Source organism: Bacillus rossius, chromosome 1, assembly GCF_032445375.1.
Source record: "Bacillus rossius redtenbacheri isolate Brsri chromosome 1, Brsri_v3, whole genome shotgun sequence".
In the NCBI taxonomy this organism is placed as follows: Eukaryota; Metazoa; Arthropoda; class Insecta; order Phasmatodea; family Bacillidae; genus Bacillus; species Bacillus rossius.
In genome coordinates this window covers 374,495,358-374,511,412 of record NC_086330.1, presented here as the reverse complement: position 1 = coordinate 374,511,412, position 16,055 = coordinate 374,495,358, and the positions used below count along the sequence as shown (strand labels likewise).

General features: G+C 35.6%; 1 protein-coding gene across 6 annotated transcripts in view; it reads left to right on the top strand.

Moving 5' to 3' along the window:
- Nucleotides 1-16,055, top strand: part of LOC134528518 (intersectin-1) — a 132,824-nt gene that overhangs the window by 68,343 nt on the left and 48,426 nt on the right. For all 6 annotated transcript variants that reach the window (XM_063362207.1, XM_063362210.1, XM_063362209.1 and 3 more), the window contains 2 exons: nucleotides 12,988-13,091; nucleotides 14,866-14,972. In XM_063362207.1, coding sequence (XP_063218277.1) covers nucleotides 12,988-13,091; nucleotides 14,866-14,972 — 211 coding nt within the window. The remainder of the gene's footprint in view (nucleotides 1-12,987; nucleotides 13,092-14,865; nucleotides 14,973-16,055) is intronic.

The window sequence follows — 16,055 nt, the reverse complement described above, 5'->3', positions numbered from 1 at the left end:
TCAATTGCCGTCCCGGTCCCGGGCCTTTGTCTTGCGACTGGTTAGTGTGATGTGATTTGCCAGCTGCATCTCAGGTGTCACTGGCCAAACAAAGCTGTGTTCACTGTGTTAACGACGTCGCCAGGTGTTTGGTTCTCGGCTATTTTTCTACAACATCGCTGACTTCGCACATGCGCAGATAAACAAAAAAAAATTGCGTGGAATTATGCTATACACCTCGGACTTGCATACCCCGAACAATGGGTTCCAATAAATACTCGCGCTAAGTGAACTCGCGTCACGCGAGTTCGGCTATGCTACCCGGCTGGTGGTTATTTTCGTTCAAAACGTGGCGAAGGAACTTGTGTGGATCAGGTAGAAAACATTCGGCTATAAACGAAAGATATAAGAACAATGCTATCCTGAAATGCTGTGACATGTTTTTGTAGTAGATAATCACAGCAACAGACCGACAGGATGGGCTCGTGCCCTTGCCGTCAGCGATGTTTATTTTGACAGCTCAAGCAATTATCTTTTCCGGCCCTTTACAGCGTAAAAAAAGAAAAAAAAAACACATTGGAATGCAGACGGAAAAGTAACTATGCATTAAAAAAAATATATTTACAGCCCTGCTAAATTTTTCTATTCAATAAAATTTGAGGTATTAGTGATTTTTCAGCAGAAACTGCTGTGTGACTAATAAACAAATTGTATCATAATAACTTATAAAGTATTTATTAACGGCGAAGGACAGTCATATAAGCCCATAAAAATATTTATTTTACCAAGAATGGACTATACAACCTGGCTTTTGCCGCACGCGGTGTGGGAGGGGAGGAGGATGCTGACAGTTTCTCCCTCAGAAGGTTGAAATAAGGGAGGGAATGTGTTGAAATGTTAGTTGGGAAAAAAAAGGGGGGGGGGGGGGGTGTGTTTTTACATGGTTTGTGGCTCTGGGAGGGATGAGCCTTGAAGAATTAGCAGGGGATGGAGAGGTAAGCGTCACGTCACGTATGATGTCAAGCCGCCGCTACCGCCAGCCTGGCCGGAAGAGTTTCTTACGCTCTCGCAGAAGCTACCACAGGGGCTTTTCGTGCGGGCGGGTAAGATAACATGACAGCTGAGACAGCTTTTTGTGCGATAGTGGCTGCGCCGAGCTCGGCTAGACACTGCCCGAGCGGCATTCACGTTTATGTATCCGACGATGTGGTGACACCCCGGATTCTCTATTGCGACCATTCCGTTTATAAATCCGTTTTTCCGGGAACCATGAAGGGTCGCATCAGCGGGATTCTACTGTATATATATAGGGTAATACTCACAATTTGATTCGAATTTGTGAATATTTTAAACATTTGATTTGATAATATTCACTTTTTATCAATAAACTCGTATTATCACAGGCCTGCCAGCTAGCGTTGCTTTATCATCCCATCTCGCTAACACTCTTTGATTCAGTGTTCTTCTCTTCGGTTCGGTATATTCTGCTATTGGCTCCGAAGGGGCTGCTTACATTCAGATTTTTTCTGGCCAATTTAGGGATTTGTTGACGGGACGCAGTGACAGATCAGAGATTTCTTGAAACAGCAATTCTCATGTGTATACACTTACATTGATTTCTTTTGGTATTCAGCTAAAAACATATCCGGCAAAATTGGTAATCGGACATCATGACCGTGAGCCAGATCGTGCTGTTAAAAGCACCTTTATTGTAGTGAGTATCACAGGCATTGCTCGGAAATTTCCAGAAGCATGAATCCTCTGTGCTTTTTAAGCCATAATGGGTGGCTGCGAAGACATGAGAAACAACAATACTAAAAAGGTGTACAAGTGCTTTTACATTAAAAAAAAAAAAAATCAAGCAATTTAATGTCCCTTTTGGCTTCATTTTAAAGAGGATTGTAGGTATGCATAAACTTCAAAATACCTAAATTTTTCAATGTGCATATCATTAGGTAACAAATTCACTAACTTATGATGGTTTCTTGACATTTCTCCCTCATGATCATTAAAGGAAGTTCTTTTTGGTGTATGAATGGTTGATCGGACTGTTTTAAAAAGTGTACAATTTTCTACCAATGTAGGTGACCCTACAGTGATCTGATAAGTAATTTAAGATCAATTTCTGTTGGGGCCCAACTTGTTATTTTTCTCTAGGATAGTCTGTGTGTTCGTGTATATTAAAAAAAAAAAGCTTCGTCCGTAAACCACCTTGAACAGTACTTGCGATTTCATCTGCTCTCTCGTACTGCTGCAGCCAATGTACTTACCTGAATATGCGAGGGAGGGATGCCTAGTTGTACAATGCAAGAAACAGCAGTGTGTGTATTTAAGTGTGTGTCTGTAAGAAATTGGTTGGTTTCTGTTCTGTGTGAACACCTTTGCAGTGAAACCTTCTTAAGTTTTTTTGCTACGAAATTTTACCATTTTCATTTAGTAGGCTTGGATAACTTTGCTCTATAGTTGGCAATTTTGGAAACTTTTAAAGAGGGTTTCACTGTAGATACATTAGTGTCTCGATTAATTGAGTAAACGTGGACCGTGGCAACCGGGGTCATGCAAAAGCTCGGATAACACGGATATAATTAAAAAATCGTTGTGGTTTTCAATTGGCCCAATGGTATCATTTTTTCACTTCACGATGAGCTGATTGGTAAATTATATCATTGAAGTTAATTTTATTAAGGCTTTTGATCATTTTCTAGGCCCTCAAGCAAATGGTTGAACTGTCTTTGTTGGGAACGGCATTAGGTCTGCTCGGATAAAACATATTCTTGGTTGGTTGAAGCTCAGTTAATCGAGACTAGAATGTTGTTTAAAATTGCGTTTCTTTAAAGAATTTTTTGCAACATGGTTGAAGGCCTTCATGGTTGGGAGATCGAGGCGGTGATGCTGTGTTGTTTGACTTGTAGGAGCGAGCAAACGCAATGCGACCACAGGCCTGCTCGCCCACTCTGTAGACTGCGGTGGCCCTCCAAACACGACCGACGAAGGGAGACGCTCTGCCCGCTCACGTTTACAACTCGGAGTTCTAGGACTGTACAGAGGCATTTATTCATGTGTGTTGTTGTGGAGTAGTGTTCCCGAAAACCCTGCGTCACATGTTAGCCGATGTTTGTGTTAGCGACGGCACGATAGATCTTCTAATATTTTGTCTGCCGAAGTGCGTAACGATATTTGAATCAGTTTGTGGAGTGGTTGTAAATGTTGTTGTAGTGTATAAAACTGTATATTTCTTGTATATCTTGACTAACCGCTGTTAGTGATTTGATGTAAAAATATTCTCCTACTTTAAGTTTTGCATGCAGTGTTGCTGCAAATTCTTTTTTTGTGCTATCGCACAAAAATTTTCAAATTTTCTTGGTATCGTTTTCAATGTTAGATCTGCAAAAGTATTCCAGAACTCTCTTTTAACTTTCACCAAAGACTTGGGAAGGGATTTGCTAAACATAATACCAAAATAAATATTGCCCAACTAGTACATATGTGCCCTAGCTTGTTGCAAGACGTAATTAGCTCTTTAACAGTCGCAAACCTGCAGCTATTTAGTCTCCTCTTTCCTTATCCTTCCTGCTCGAGGCTTTGTGTGCTGGGTTTTGCGTATCGCCCTCGTCACCACGGCAACATATTCTCCGCCTTGTTTGTTTTAGCCACCATGCATGATCGGAGTGGGCTAGCAGCACCTGTAGTCGACATCGCGAGAGCATAATACTTGTGTTCCTCTCGATAGGCTCTTATTTCATTATGTTGTTGATTTTTTTATGAATGTTTTTGATTTCGGTTAATTTAGTAAAGGAATGATGGTGTTAAATTCTTGTTGTACAGTTTATAAGTAAAGTGCACAATTTTTGTCTGTATATACACAGGAAACTTGCACATCGCTTTTATTCCAAAATTTTAGTTTTGGCTCACTTGACAGAAATATTCATTTTTTGTAATGTAAAACTTCTTTACGTAGCTGCTTTTAGAACAAAAATTTCCGTTCAACGTTAAGTCTACTCTACACTCGCTGTATTTTGCTTGTGGCCTGCTTATTTCCTCTTTCGGATGTTTTGCATATTAATTTTGATTTTCTTTATTAAGTTGGATTTCCAGAGATAGTATTTAGCTTTCTTAACTCAATAACTACTTTTTAATGTTTTGTGTTTAGCAGATCTACATGCGCCCCTTGTATGCTGGAAACCAAGTAGGGTAGTTTTATCACTAAAATGATAGCCATTATATAACTAATCATCATTATGTATGTGTTATGCATTAGTGAAAGTCTTTCTTGCACAATTTATTTATCATCTTAACTAGAAATTTGTTAGTTTAATGATCTGATTTTCCTTACATCGTACCTTGCCTTGAGAATCTCGGTGATGTTATTGTTGTGAAACTGTGTTTTGAGACAGATGATATCGAATCCTTTTTGGTGTGTTTTCTTATTCGTGTAAATATGTTGTGGTTTCTGTCAGAAATGCCTCATTTTGTGATGAGGTTGTACAGAAGTCTTTAGGTGTGTAAAAATGTATTCATGTGTAAGTGTGAGTATTCACTTGCCTTTATTTATAATCAAAAAAAAAAAGGGCCAAATCTGAGGCATCCATAAGTTATTCACAGTGTGAAGGCACTAATTAATATAGTTGTAATTTATGAATGGAGGCATTTTAACAAGTTAAAAAATAGTATTAGGATGAAATAATGTTCAATTGTTTTTGGTATTTCAAGGCATAAAATAGTTCTTACAATTTATCATTTGAAACTTGTATTTTAAAGGGGTTTGGATAGTGACAAGTTTTTTGCTAATAGTCTTTGGTAGCGTGCTTGTCTGCTGCATTAACACCCTTTTCCTATACTAACGTTTGGGTTAATTACAGCTCATAATTCACTTCGTAACAAATTTAGGAAAGCAACCAATGTATTCTTTAAAAAAATGGTTCATAAACAGGTATTCATTACAAGGTGCACTTTACAAATTACATAATTTTAGTGAATTTGTTTGATGAGTGTGGAACATGTTTCTGTTAAAATATTTGTTTGTGATATTCCTTCCGTATGGTTTGTCAGTTTGCCCTCTTATGTTGTATTAAGCTGAGAAAAGCCTATTATTCAGTTAGTAATGGCGTGAGTCAGTAACAGGAACTGAATATTGTTGCTTATAGTAATTTTATTTTATAATAACTTGACCAGCAGTGAGTAGTGCTTTAATTTTTTTTTTGCAAATTTATATTGTTAAGGCACAAGAATTAGCATTAATTTAACGCAAGTAAATTTTTTTTAAATAAACTGCACTGCAACTCGGCTATCATGTGGGTGCGTTCGTTCCTCACTTCACACACTTGCATGTGTGTGAGGGAAAAAAAGTTTACCGTAAATAATAATATCAATTTTGATTATTTTGAATACAAAAACTTGCTTTATGTTTGGCTTTGCCAAGAAACTACTGGCCTAAAAATAAAGGCAGGGGAGAGCAAAGTTAATGTTTTGAGTAGTCGTGGTAAATTACGTCATGTGTTAGTGCTGTAGCCTTAGGTATGGGAGGCAAAACACATGGAAGGTAGGTTTTGGAAGAACATTTTGCATGCTTCAGGCAGAAATACTGCTCAGTGAAGAAAGAGGTAATGATTTGTTCCGGTTACCAACCTAAGTTCACAAAATATGTCAACTAATGTCATGCTATAATAATTAACACTCTTTAATGAGTCCCTGTGTTAGTGTGCCTCAATGAAGTATAGGCCTAGTCATTTTCAATCGAAGAATGTGCAGCAACACGGGTTTGTGGTAATATATTTGAAAATTATGACATTCAAGAGCTAAAACCAAACTTTTCTGAGGAATTTTTATGTTATAACTTTCAGCTGTGATAGCTGTAATTTTGTTAGAGATGCGCCCTTACTCCAATAATATAATCAGATTGGATTTTGCAAAAGGATTAAGTTGTTTGTTAGATGCCTTAAATTCTACCATTAATTTTAAAACCAAGAAATAAAATTTTAAACCCTGCAATTCACATTCTCAAGTTTTAGATTACACTGAATGAAATATGCCCTTAAGTAGATGTCTGAATTAGATTCAGCAGGATTAACTAATTAAATTTACAAAAATTGCTTAACAAATGTAATGGTTCAAATTTTGGATAAAGTATTGTAAACCTTTACAAAAAAAAATTCACTAAGTTTTGTGAAATACACTTTGTGGTGTTATCAGTTAGAGCATATGATGTGTTGTTCATTTCGGTATCATCTTGCTTCTAGATAATCATCGTTGCCTATAAGTAAATTTTTCAATTTTCATCATCCTTATGTTAGTTTTCATGAATGGTTCATAGATAATAAGGAAGCTCAAAAACCATGATTAGCATTTTTTTTTAGTTAAAATGTGATTGATTTCATATATGTTATGTGAGATATTTTTTTTAAGATACCTTTTTTTGAGCAATATTTACGATCTGTAGGCTCAAAGCAGATGATATTGTGCTACAGTGAGTGTTGTTAGGAGTTAAGATACTATCTTGCAAAAATTCAGTATGTACCTTGTGAAAGGTTCATCTTGGTACAGTGTTTGATGTCCCTTTCATGTATGCGATAATTTTTTGCTCTTTTATAAGTGGTATTTCATACACAACATTGACTTATTTTGAAGGAAAAAAATTTTTTAAAAAATATTTTGTTTTGTGGATAAATATTCCTACATAATTTATGTACTTGCTGAGATATTATTTAATCATGTTAGGATTATAAGTTACTATCAGTTATAATTTATGTGATGTCAGTGATTATATTTGTATATGTAGATTTATTTAACTTTAAAGTAACTTGTAAAAAATCACATTGTATGTTCTGTATATTGTATTTATAATGTTTTGAATGTTTAATAACTACAATGTTATGCAACTTTGCTTCATAATGAAATTTTTTTTTCTGTTTTAATTTTTTTCTGCTCAAAAATAAGCATTGATTTGTTTGAAAGATTTTGGGGTTAAGGTTATGTACAAACAGTTCATTAAAATTAAGATTTAATTCCAGTAATAATTATTTATTGTTGCAAGTGGTGGTAACTTTTAGAGATGTCTGTCTAAGGCCAGTTAATAAGTAGTACTCTTCCATTTTGGTCTTGCCATATTGCTAAATAATTTTTCTGTATAGTGAAGTGTAGATCTGTGTAAATTGATATTAAGTATTAGCATGAATGTAAGAGTGCTTAGCCTCTGAAATCAGCTCACTTGTTATTCCTGTGTATCTCAGTGAGTTATAATGGTTGCCTTTATCCTTGTACTGATAATGGGTTTAAACATGACCTTCTTACGGCATGTGTAAAAAGTCAAATAAAACTTGCAATCACCACACAGTGTATGAGTTGAATTCATAATCTATTTATTTGTTTTTATTACACATGTGTATCAAATGTTAGTATTAAATGTTATACTATTAAATTAAATGGCTGTTAACATTAAATGTGTTATTCTTTTATTACCTTAGGTGGGCTTGTAAGGTTGAAATAAAAAAAGAGCAGGTAATGAATTATTTATATCACAGTTTTATCTAAGTTTTGAGACAGAACTATGTAGATTGTACAGTAATTAATTTTAAATAAGTTTGCATAAAATTTCAGTGTTCAAATAGTAGTACAGTATAGCCCTGATTTAACGAACTGCTATGGTTACCGAAAATGTTTACTCTAAATCGATGTTTCGTTAAATCCGATTTACAGATTTTCAATGACCCCCGTCTCCCCAATTATTGAAAATCCTTCACGTTGTGACCCTCCCTTTCTACAGCACTCATAATCGCGTCCCTACGTTTCCATATCGTAGACAGGGTCGACTCCGATATCTTGTGCTGCCGTGCTATCTCAGACTTTGTCAAATTTTCATCTTCAACGTTTTTTATTATTTCAAACTTCTGCTGAAATGTGTATGAAGTACACTTTTACCCACTCATACAGTTATAATTTCACAATCAAAGCTGAAAAAACATAAACGAGTCGTCAAAAAAACCTAACAAAGCTGATATCCAAAAACAGTAAATAAAGTCATGTACCAATAAAAAAGCTAAGCAGGTCGTCAACAGGCAGTTTAGTCAATTCCAATCGCAATCTGTAATCAAAATCTAAGGAAGAAAAGCAAAAAATCGAAGTCCGAACAGCACTTATAAAAAACGTATTCCAAAAACTAAACACTGCGCACAAAGCTCTCACTGAGAATAATGATGATGGTGTATTGGTGTGACGTGGTCACAAGTTGAAAAAACCTGGAGGATGGGAAAGGGAATATTTGGAAACGTGTGATTATTGGCTAGCACTGTTACTATGCGGGCGTGATTGGAAGATAATGTGGTGAGTCAAGCCAGGGATAGGGGGGGGGGGGGGGGAGAGATGCAGACAAAGAAACCCTTCATGACGTCATGTGTCGCGGACAGTCTATCTATCCAAGCGCGCGCAATGGCACACACCTACGCAATTCAGTTACAGCGCCCGCAGTTTTTAAGCAATTTGAACAATTTTCTTTTAATTTTTTGGTATTTGGACAGATGATGAAAGGCACATATTAATATATAGTATCTCCATTCTATTACTGACACCACAGAGTGTATTTTTTAATAATATTCCATTACAATTTACTTTCAATTTTTGGAAATCTATATTGTTATTTAAATAAATTGGTGTTTTTTAATGGTTCCTGAAAATCTTTAAGTTAAATCGCTGTTTTCGTTAAATCCGTGTTCGCAAAATCGGGGTTCTACTGTATAGTCATCTGTCGATAATGATTTTAAATTTTTCGTGAATTATATTCCCAAAATTCAGCCTGTAAGTTTCAGCCTACAAGTCTGCACATTAGGTCATATGTAGTAAAACTCTTACCATGACTTTTAAGTCAGTAGTAGGTATTTATTTACAGTCAGAGAGGCTGAGAACACAAATCAGCCTCAAAAATCTGATTTTCTTTGTGTGTTGTCCAAGGATAAAGAATTCAGATGTATGCCAATTTTTAGGGACAGTATTATGTGGGGAATTGTGATAAAACCGAAATAACATCAAAAGCATGTTAAAACACCACATAACTCCGAAATGCAAGTTATATCATGGAATTAATCAGCATTTAACCAAAACTTAATTTAAATTATTTGAAAGTAACATTTTAATGCTTTAAATTCAAGGAATGTAATTTCCGTACAAAAAATTGACCAAAGAACATTGGCAAGAAAAATTAATTATATTTGGTTTATTCTACATCTCTTATTGGATACTTTTTTTTAACCCAAAATGCTCATTTATTTTTATTGAATGTATCTGTTTTAGACAAATTTATTACAAATTATTTTAAAGTAGAAATGCAGCATATAAAGTGTGTCACAATTTGGTGGAGTAAGTATGAAAAAACAGCTTTTATAAAAAAAAATAACACCAAATTTTTCTGTTTTAAAAAGAAATTGGGTAAAACTAAAACCATGGTATTTATTTACATAAATATTTTAAGTAAAACTCTAAATTCCACAGCAAAGAATTACCTGCTAATTATATCTTTATTTCATATTTTAAATGCATGGAGAAATGTGCTCTCATTAGAAGCTCTTGTATATTGTCTCACTGTATGATAGCAGATACAGTGATCCTGAAATGTACTGCTTCTTGGGGATGCAGTTCGTTTGTTCCCGTCTGAACGAGATTATGCCGAGGGAGGGCTTACGCTTGTATCGTGGTTCAACCAAATGCTGGAACGGTTCATAAACGTCGATTGCGGGCAATTCACGCTCCAGTTTCCACCAACAATGATGTTGAATTTATGTGTCTCTAATTACCTCATCAGCAAAGTCTTAAACCAAGATAAAATTCTGACAAATCAATTTTATAGGTAGCACATGCATTATTTTTTCCTGCTAAACACTTCCATAATTAAAAAATAAATACCAAGTACATATGTCAAAAATTAGCCGATAGACTTCGGCTGGAGGTTTATATTTTCCCATACATATTTACCAGCAACAATAAGTTTTGTGGTGGTTGCAGAAATTTGTTCAATTAAACATTATTCAGATGCCCAGTGTTGTGTCTTAAATAATTCCTCTCGTCTCCAGCTTCAAGGTTTATACTAGTCTTGGGAAAACTCTTTAAAACTATATGTAAATTGTATGTATGTTTTAAACTTATTTTTTTCATAATAGACTTACAGCCAAAGTTTGCAAGTCAAATTTTGACTTACCATGAATGAGCGTAAGAGACGTGTGATCTATTGGTGTTGAATAAACTTGTCTATATTTTTCTCACATCATGTATATACTTGCTATATTCTTTTTTTTTTTCCTCACCCTGCAAGTATGAATGGTTTTTGTATGTATGAATACATTAGAGATCCCATTTTACGGATGTCTGTAATGACATTTAGAATTTTGTATTAGCATTGTCGTGATTAGAAAGACTTTTACTTCATTCATTGTTATCTCTGTTTTAATTGTTCGGAGGTTCTCGCAGGAAGTTGTGCCGTGCAAACTTGCTCTCTCGTCGCCCATCAGAAGCATGTTGAGTGTTGCCATTGATACGATGCTGAGCTAAATGTTTCTGCTCTTAGTGTGTGAACTGGTAACAGAACCTTAAAGAGATTCATGGCTTTGCTTGAATGCCACACGGCACCTAGAGCTCAGGTCTTCAGAATGACTACAGTAATACCCTGAACTTATGCCATTAGGTGGGACCCAGACCACGCAAGTCGAATTAGCGTGATTCGGGATACAATTTTGCATGTTAATACATACATACAAATTATATTTAGTTGGTACCGGAAACTAAAGAAAACAATTTAGAAAAATAAATGTGTAGTAAAATCTTAGATAATACAACAAATTATATTATGAATTGCAAAAAAGGAAACTGATGTTATTTTAATGTAGAAGGCTTCATACTAAATTCTAACGAAAGTCGTCTGATGGATCGAAAAATTTTTATTCTCTCGCAATATTTCCTCCGCATGAAACATGTACAAACATGTGGTAAGTTGGACAATAGTGTGCACGGTGTGGAGAATAGAGAGTCGTGAGACTTTAAAACAAAAGACGAATAAATCAACGAGAAGTTTTAAAAATTGAGTAACTCCGGATTTGCTTAAGATGGGGTTTAGTAAGTTGAGGTATTACTGTATTTTCAAACCGACACTCGGAGTACGTAGTTGTAGTTATTGTGTGTAATCACAATGTGTGAGCATGTAACACTTCTTTGTAATTTTAAAATTTTTAACTCAAAAAGTTTTTGTTATGCATAACTACAAATTTAATTATTTATACACCAAAAAAAAATCCTCATGTTATTATTGGTTACATAATTTTTGATTGTTCTGCAGCTGTGAAAATTGCCTAGGAAAGTTCCCTAGAAAATGTTGATTTAAATTTGTTTACAGTTAATTTAAGTAATTTTTTTTTTAAATGCCTCATCCGCTCTTCCAGTTCGGTACTTAAATTTATTTTTTTTATTCAAGGGGGAGGGGGGGGGGTGTTTGGTGGTCAGATTCCCCCACCCTCCGCCTTGGCTCATAATTAATTTTATAATTACAGTAGAGTCTTGATTAATAGAGTTAATGTGAATCATGACAACCTTGGATGATCAAAACCTCGGCAAACTCTGATATTATAAGATCGTCTTTGGTTTTCAGTTGGCCCAGTGGTATAAATTTTCAGTGTGATGTTTTTCCAGCTTTTCTTCAATGTACGGTAGATTCTTTCACTTCACTCCATGAGTAGTTCAACCAGTAAATATCATCTTTAATTCTTTAGGGTTAATTTTTTTCAACAGTTAGATTATTTTGCAGACTCTCAAGCCAATGTTTTAATGGTCTTTGCTGGTATTGGCGCTTTAGGTCGGCGTCAGATGACTTAAAACCTCTGTTATCAAAGCTCGGTCAATAGAGACCCTACTGTGCATTTCACTTACTCTCCTGGCCTGATCATCACATGAGTAACGTAACTGTCGGAAGCATGGTATCGGTTCGACGTATTACAGGGTTTTACGTCGCACCTGTTACGCTTAGGGACTTGAGGTGACAAGACCCGCAAGACAATAGTGAACTCGGACTCGCAAATTACATATTCGCACCTGCGTTTTCGTACCATGTGCGTCTCTGCCTGAGGACGGGAGCAGATAGCAGTTCCCGAAACGTCGCTTGTTTCTGTATTAGAAAACTATTGTGTTTGTTTCGTCTTTTCGTTTTGTTGTGATTTTGTCTCTTTTGTCTCGTTTCAACTGTTGTGCTGAATTTTTTTTGGGTTCAATATTTTTTTGCTGTCATCATTAGTGGGTTTTTTTTCGTTTTCTTAGTCCATTTTTCTTTGTTTTTCTTTGTTTGTTGACCATATTCCTGTTAGGGAATATTATGTGTTATTTATATTGTGTTGACAACAGCAGTTTTTTGCTTAATTTGTGTTTTTCCTTTTGTGTTTTTTGTAGTTTTCTTCTACAGACATACATGTGCTTAGCAATGGCGTATGTCCAAAAGCTTACATCAACAGTCAAGTTGGCACTGAGCACGCGAGCCTCGCCACTCGAGTGCGACAGGTTTGGGAAACGACTAAGAGGACCGTCGGCAGTTTGCACAGGAGCTTTTACGAAACATTGTGTGAACTCCCTTAATGGTCTCGTGCGATGCAGACACAAAACATTTTTTAAACCTTACAATTCCTACATTCGTTTCCTGGTCTCAAAAAAAAAAAAAAAAGAATATATTAAAGGGATTTCAGCACGTACGAACCGGAACGTATCCACAAAATTTCCTTTCCTGGAAGGGTGGGGGGGATAGAACCACTTTTCCTGCTGTTTGCTTTCAAATTGTCGGGAATGATAGATATTTTAGGAATTTGGAAGGGGGAGGGGAGGGAAGTTTTTTTTTCCTTATCTCCCTTCTCCTCAGCACACAATAGTAGGTGTTTTGGAATTCTAGTCCACAGTCTAAGTTTAACGCTGATGTTTGCAGCCGATACGATGCAGGGGAACTGCGCGCGAAGGGAATCCGTGTGTGAAAGCGCTGTGTCCCGTGTGTGTGCGCAGCGACCGTGAACATGACGGACACGGAGAAGCGGCGCCAGGAGTGCGTGAGGGAGCTGATCGCCACGGAGCAGGCGTACATCGCCGACATGATCGTGGTGAACGAGGTGAGGGCCTGGCGATGCTTCGATGCTAGGGCTTTGGCCTCGAAGTACTACGTTACTACTGCAGGAAAGAAACCTTTTTTTGACGTGACAACGTCTAATAAATCAATGAACGCCGGCTGCACGCACGAAAAAGTGTCCCGTTACGCACATGGTCCTGTTACGCACATTGTCCCGTTATGCTCATTGTACGCTTGCGCTGCATCTATCTCTCTTCCACTCGACTTTTTATAAAGTGAAGTGAAAAGTTAATGTGGTATTCCATTGCTTATTACAACAACAATTTCGGCAATAAAGGTTGATTATTCTTGCATCTTAAAAATCTGATTACTAGTATAATTCCAAGTATTTATTTTTTTATTAATAAAATTAAAAATGATTCAATTTTTTTCATAAAAGTATGCAATCATTTCATCAATCTTTTGTTATGACGACGTCACGTTAAACTATCGTCTGTAAACAGACTTTACAGACAACCATTTTTTTGCTTTTTAAGTAGTTAACGTATAAATTATTTAGCCTGTGTGACATGTATGCGCTTAAGGGATTAAAATGAAAATATTTATCTAAAGTATAAATTATATCCATAGTGTTGTTGTATTGTGTTTTTTATATGTTTGAAGATGAACCCCTGTGTTTTGAAATAATGATAAGGTTGTCCAAGATTTTTTCTGGGATACTTAACAAAGTCATTTTTAATCGTATGTTTGAACACTTACAGTATATTTCTGTCTCATGCTTAAACTGCTTCGGCTTTCCTTCAAAACAAAATTCCAGCTTTGTCCACCCCTATATATTTCCTAAAATAATCAGAAAATTGGTTTTAAGTTTAATATTTTTGTCCATAGCAGTGTGTGTATGCTGGAGTGAATCGAGAAGCGAAACTTATTCCCAAGCAATTAGTAAGGGTGGACGGCCAAATATTTATTGTAGGTACAAGATTTTATGGTTTTATTTTAGGCTAGGTTCCTTTTCAAAATGGAAGATTTAATTTTTTTTAATGTATTCTGTTTATTTATGAAGATAGCTAATTATTAGGAACAAGATTATGTGGTGACTTGCGATAAGACCGAAATAACATAGCAAAGCATGTCAATAACACCAAAATGCAAGTTATTATATGATTTAACACCAAAATGAAACTAAAATCATAAAATCAATCAGCAATTTGACAGAAATTAACTCGTATTACAAAAAAAAAAAAATTGTTACTTTTTTGAAGTAAATTCATTGAATGCAATTTATTTAGCTTGAATTTTGTACTAGACTAAATGGTTGGAAAAAAATATATGGTTTAGTATTGCATCGCTTACATTGGTAAAATGTTTTTAAATTATTGGTGGCACTTGTTTCAAACACAAAAATTGCCATATTATTTTTAATTTTTCTAAGTATATCGGTTCTAGACATGCTTATTAATAATGATTTTACTGTATTAGTATATCAGATGTCAATTAGGATGAGAATATTTTGGTGAAATAAGTATTAAGAATTTTTTTAGTTTTATATTTGTTGAATAATACCTTTTTTTTTTGAATGAATAAAGACAATATCTAATGATAAAAACAGTAACACCAAAATCACCTGTTTTGAAAAAGCAATTGTCCTAAAAATTAAACCATAAAATTGTTTCCCTATTTATTACTTTCGAACTGTACAATTTATTCCCAGAGTTTGGACATTAATAACTTGGATATTCTATGTACTTTAATGTGAGGAATTCTTTAAAGTCAAGTAATTTATTAAGTGGTTCCACTGTGTAAATTTTCTGTTTCAGGTTTTTGAGAAGCCGTTGCTGGAGAGCAAAATTCTGTCGGTTGAAGATGTTCAAAAGCTGTTTGTCAACTGGAAAGAAATTATAGTCTGTAACCACATGTTCCTCAGGTTGGCAAAAATGGCTTCTTTCATTCGCTTCGTGCTAGTGGGAATGGAATACAAATGCATCTGAAATTATTTCCCATTTTAATAAAAATTGTAAATTATTTGCCTCTTTTAAACTTGGTTTTAATTATTATTATTATTATTATTTTACTTTTTTTGCCTAGTTAAGTTATTCTTCCTCTTTCTTTGTTTTAAATTTTCTCTCTCTCTCTTTTGATGCTTCCTTTTTTCCTTGCACGCGCAGGTCTGACTACACTAACGGCTGTTCTACAAACATCAGCTATGGCAAGTTAAGTTGCAGCTATGGAGTGTAGATGACCAAATGTTTTTATGTCCGCGCGTATGCCGCCGTGCCGTACCGTTGTCGCCCGGCCGCAGACTGGGCCGTGGTGAACTTCCATCCAGCCATTGGCAGGGAAATCGCACGCACAAACATAAAGCAACGTCTGCCCATTCGTGTGCCGGTAACTGTAATTGTGCAAGCACCTGCAGTTGGAATAATAGTGGAATCATGACCTCCAAGTGAGAGCGTAACGCATCGTGTTCAAGTATTTGAGACAAAACTAGAAGTATAGCGATGTGCAGACCGCCATGAAGGCCACACTTATGTTGGTCGCACTTCAGTTTTAAGCAAATCAACTGTGTGCACAATCGTACAAAATAAGGACTTCATCAACATTCATATAAGTCTGATGCTGTTGGTTGTATGTACTAGCGGGTATATATTTCACATTAGATACCAGAACAGAAGTGAACATATTATTCGCATGGAAAAGTTTTTTAAATGAATGGTGAAATGAAAAATAATCACGGGCCTGACAGTGTTGGTGTGAACCAAGCGGTGATACACGAATAAGAACTTTAATTTTTGAAAAAATAAAATGTAAATATCCGGACAGTAATATCTGTTTCACTGCCAGTAAAGGATTGTTTGGAAAGTTCACGGAAAGGTATTTGACGTGAGTCGGTCATGCCTTGGCGGGCATGATAACTATCCTGTTAATGCTGTGTCATATTTGTCACACAAAGTATTCTGTTATGGTAGGCTTATAAAGATAAATGCTGTGAAATATTTATCATTGAGTG